Here is a 3,779-nt window from a genome sequence, read left to right on the forward strand (position 1 = left end):
TGCCCTATAAAAAAGCAAGCCAAGAATAAGCAGGCCTTTCATCTCGTTGTGTTGGTGAGATTTAGTGAGAGTGGAGCAACCCTTTATTCTAGATTGGTGAAGTAATCCAGCTATGCATTATGCGAGGCACTTAAAGAGGCAGGCCTGAGTCAGATAAGGATCCTAGCTGCAGCATGCTTTCATGCTATTAATAGTTATGCCTCTAATGGGGCAGATGTCACTGAAATTTATGGAGTAAGATACTCCTGAGAGAGAGAGAGAGAGAGAGAGAGAGATGAGGCACATGCGTGGAGGCGAGAGAGGCAGAGGCATGTGTGTGGACGCGAGAGAGGCACGCACATGTCCTATAGTAGGCGATGAGGTGGTGGAAGGTGATGTGAACTCTGAGGGAAGGAGGAGGTAGAGGCTGAGGGAGGGTGCGTGGAAGGGAGGGAGAGTAATAAGGCACAACAACATTCCCTCGTGGGCAACATTCTGTCTCGTGGGCAACGAGGCAATGTTCTCGTGGAGGGGAGAAATGCGTGGGGGAGTCCTTTCTTAATAGTATTATTTAATTTAAAGCACCACCACCCTCCTAAAACTACGCAATCAAAAACCACTTTAAATTCAAAGCTTCCCTGCTGACATTCTCTTCATCTTCCACTTTCTCGATCTCCGTCGCCAAAGCCACCTTTCTGCTTCTCCATCGCCATAGCCACCCTCCTGCTTCTTCATCGCCGTAGCCTCCTCCTCCTCCTCCATACCTCTCCCACCCTCCTTCCTTTCCTCTCCCTCTTTCCATGGGTAATAGCCGTAAATCCAACCCTTTCAATGCTGAAAATGAACTCACTACCCTCTCCTCCTCCGTCTCCGTCCGCTTCTCCTCCTCTGACGCCTTCATCACCATCTCCATCCCCAAACGTAAAGGCCTCTGGCCCGGCATCATGCTCATCCTCCAGCAGAACGATTTCCAGGTCCTCAACGCCACGCTCTCCACCAGCTCCGATGCGGATTTCCACTGCATACACGCGCTGGTGAGGAGCTTCGTTCAATACCCAGAAAGACGCTTGCTAAAATATGTTTGGGGGTATATAGAGGGAGGAAGCGGTTGGAGAAAACGTAGAGATGTCTAGCTGTAAAATTCCGACCAATTGGAATTTGTTTATCTTTGGTCAGCTCCGGCGCTTTTTCTTGGTTTGGGCTGTCGATATGGATGCTGGCTGGTCTCGCAGCTTACGATTGGGTGTGGTTTTGCAGGTTCCTGACGACTCTGAAGTGGACAGCGAGGGCCTGCAGGGGAAATTCGAGGATCTGATTTTGGAGGAGCTTGGAATCCATCCATGCCGATCTTGACAAGGGCGCTATGGCTGCAACATTTTTGTAATTCGTTTGGCTTGCGAGTGTGCTCATCTGCTTCAAACTAAGGGTCTACCACATGCATCAATGTGACTACGATATATATCAAGGATTACGCTTACACAAGCAAAAGTAGACAGGGAATGGTAGAACATTTTTTTTGCAAGGGAGCGAGAATAAGAGGCTCTTGAGAAGGAACAAAGTCTCTGTCTGTTTTCTCGCATGCAAATGCCAGCGTCTAGCAGCTACACGCGACCATACACGGCCATAATTTGTGGTCGGAAGTCTTAAATTTGTATGCTACTTTTTGGGTGATTCAATATAGAAATTTCAAATCAAGGACTCAAACTAGCTGCTCGCTGCGTTTTTACCCTCGTTCCTTGTTAGCCTATGTGCGTGGTGCGGAGGTCAGAACAAGCTTCACGAATCGCATTTTCTAATCTTTTGGAGGTTTGAACTTGATGAATTATATAGGTGAATCTCAAACTTTTTGGGAGGTGGCATGCGGGAGTTATCTAGTCGCAATCGTATCGCTTGTTGTGGTTTGAAATCGCATATGTTGGTGAAGTTTTCTAATTTTCTAATCTGCTGCTCCAACCAAGTTCATCTCAAGACTGTTTCCCTTAAAACTTCTCACACAAGTGTTTGTACCTCCAACCGATTGTACGTAATTTGATGCCGTCTCATATCACAATGAACTCAGATCAATCATTCTTATATGGATTGGTCTTTAAAATATATATATATATATCTCTCTCTCTCTATCTTTCTTTTTTGGAGCATGTTGGGGGCATGACCGGATGAGTTCTTGGGTGAGATTTTGAATTTGGTCTCTATGTGTGTGTGTGTGGACACATAACTCGAAAAATCTCCGATTATGTGCTCTTCCGACTGTCATTACCATCCAGCTTGAATCATACACAAAACGAAAGGTGAAGCAATACTTGATGGTACCTATCCAAGTGCACATGTAAGTACTTGTGCTTGACAACTTGTATCCAAGTGCATAGGTAGGTAATGCCTACAACTCAGCTGACAACTAATAGGATGGTTGCCACCTAACTCTAGCCTACACCACAAAGATCCCTCCACCTACGAGATTCCTACTAGAACATGAGCTGATGAATCCGATAAGGTTTAGTCAATTCTTTAGTAGCCATATGTTCGTAAAGCTGATAGCATCCGATAGCTAGCATGATTTCGGCATACATGTGCTAGATCTATCTCAATTACAATGTTCTTTCACAATAATGTTTTAAAATACAAGGTTTATAAAATCAATAAGCAACATAACTAACAGAAGGCAATCTCTTGTAGCTGTGTGCTTGATCTCTCTCTCTCAATGACAATGTTCTTTCACAGTGCTGTTTAAATTTTGGAAATGGTGCTCATCTTGCTTGAGAAACACTCTGATTACCTTAAAACACCTCCTCCACTCTAAATTAAAAAAATTAAAAAATTAATAATTTACAGGTTACAGCTGATCATTTGTATATCTAGGAAGAGTGTCACCAAAGGAGCTCGAATGAATGGAAAATCACGTCCTTTAAGTAATCGAAGTTTAAAAGAAATAAAAAATACAAATATTGCAGTCTCATATTTGATAAAGTGCAAAAAAAGGCAATTTCACATTTGATCAAGCCCTTTTAAATTGCATAGCACAAGAGATGCTTAAGTGAAACAAAGACCATATGAGCAAAAATACAAAGTTTAACTTTATGTTTATTCCTTTGGGATGATCATAAATAGAAAAACACACATTTGTGTTTTAAAGAAATGTGGAAAAAAAAAGCTTATTGAACCAACATTTAATTAATCAACCAATATGCTATGCTCTACATGTGGTTTTTAAAGATGACCTTTAACACATAAAGTTTCAAAAGCATCTCCTATAGGTTACAGTAGCATAATACTTCATGTCAATTCTTATGGAGCCATCATAAATGACAAAAGAAATACATTAGGGGAGATTTGGTCTCAAAAGGGCCTCATAAGGAATGATTTAAGTAAATGGATGGATTCAGAACTAAATAGGCCTAGAGATTGGTCCATCACCCAAAAAAATGCATCCCCTTGGCCTTTGTTGTCCCTACTATCCCCCAAAAAGTGCACCTCACTCTCCCATTTGAGGGGCCCACTTCCTCCAAAAAGATGCCCCTCTTTCCTCACTAGGGTGGTCCCCCTTCATCTCATGGATTCCAAAAATTTGGAAATTTCAAAATGCCTTGAAATCCTTCTAAATCTCTCCCAAAACCATTCATATGCACCCACATCCTTTTGCAATGCCTAAATGCTTCCTCTTTTCACCACATTGTTATGCCCTAATATTAAATATTTGTTGCTTCTACTCTCTTCTTATTCTTATCGTCCTTTTGCCTTGTTCTAATCTCAAATCTTTTCGTTACTTTGATCTCCCAACTTCAAATCTATTTTCCATATCCCTC

At 42.1% G+C, this 3,779-nt stretch overlaps 1 protein-coding gene across 1 annotated transcript; it reads left to right on the top strand.

The window, feature by feature from the left end:
• Positions 1-611: 611 nt before the first annotated feature.
• On the top strand, positions 612-1,683 carry LOC147902928 (uncharacterized). Its single transcript, XM_087373813.1, has 2 exons — positions 612-1,013; positions 1,237-1,683. The coding sequence occupies exons 1-2, from the start codon at positions 780-782 to the stop codon at positions 1,330-1,332; spliced, it is 330 nt and encodes a 109-aa protein (XP_087229939.1). The 5' UTR covers positions 612-779; the 3' UTR covers positions 1,333-1,683.
• Positions 1,684-3,779: the final 2,096 nt, after the last annotated feature.

The sequence above is a fragment of the Dipteris shenzhenensis genome, chromosome 4 (genome assembly GCF_047967505.1).
Source record: "Dipteris shenzhenensis isolate YYH24624 ecotype China chromosome 4, Dip_SZ_1.0, whole genome shotgun sequence".
Classification (NCBI taxonomy): Eukaryota; Viridiplantae; Streptophyta; class Polypodiopsida; order Gleicheniales; family Dipteridaceae; genus Dipteris; species Dipteris shenzhenensis.

What these genes read in the sequence shown, in the direction of transcription:
- LOC147902928 (XM_087373813.1), top strand. Translation starts at nt 780, where the DNA reads ATGGGTAATAGCCGTAAATCCAACCCTTTCAATGCTGAAAATGAACTC. An exon ending in TCCACTGCATACACGCGCTG is followed by an intron (nt 1,014 to 1,236) that starts GTGAGGAGCTTC and finishes GTGGTTTTGCAG; the next exon opens with GTTCCTGACGACTCTGAAGT.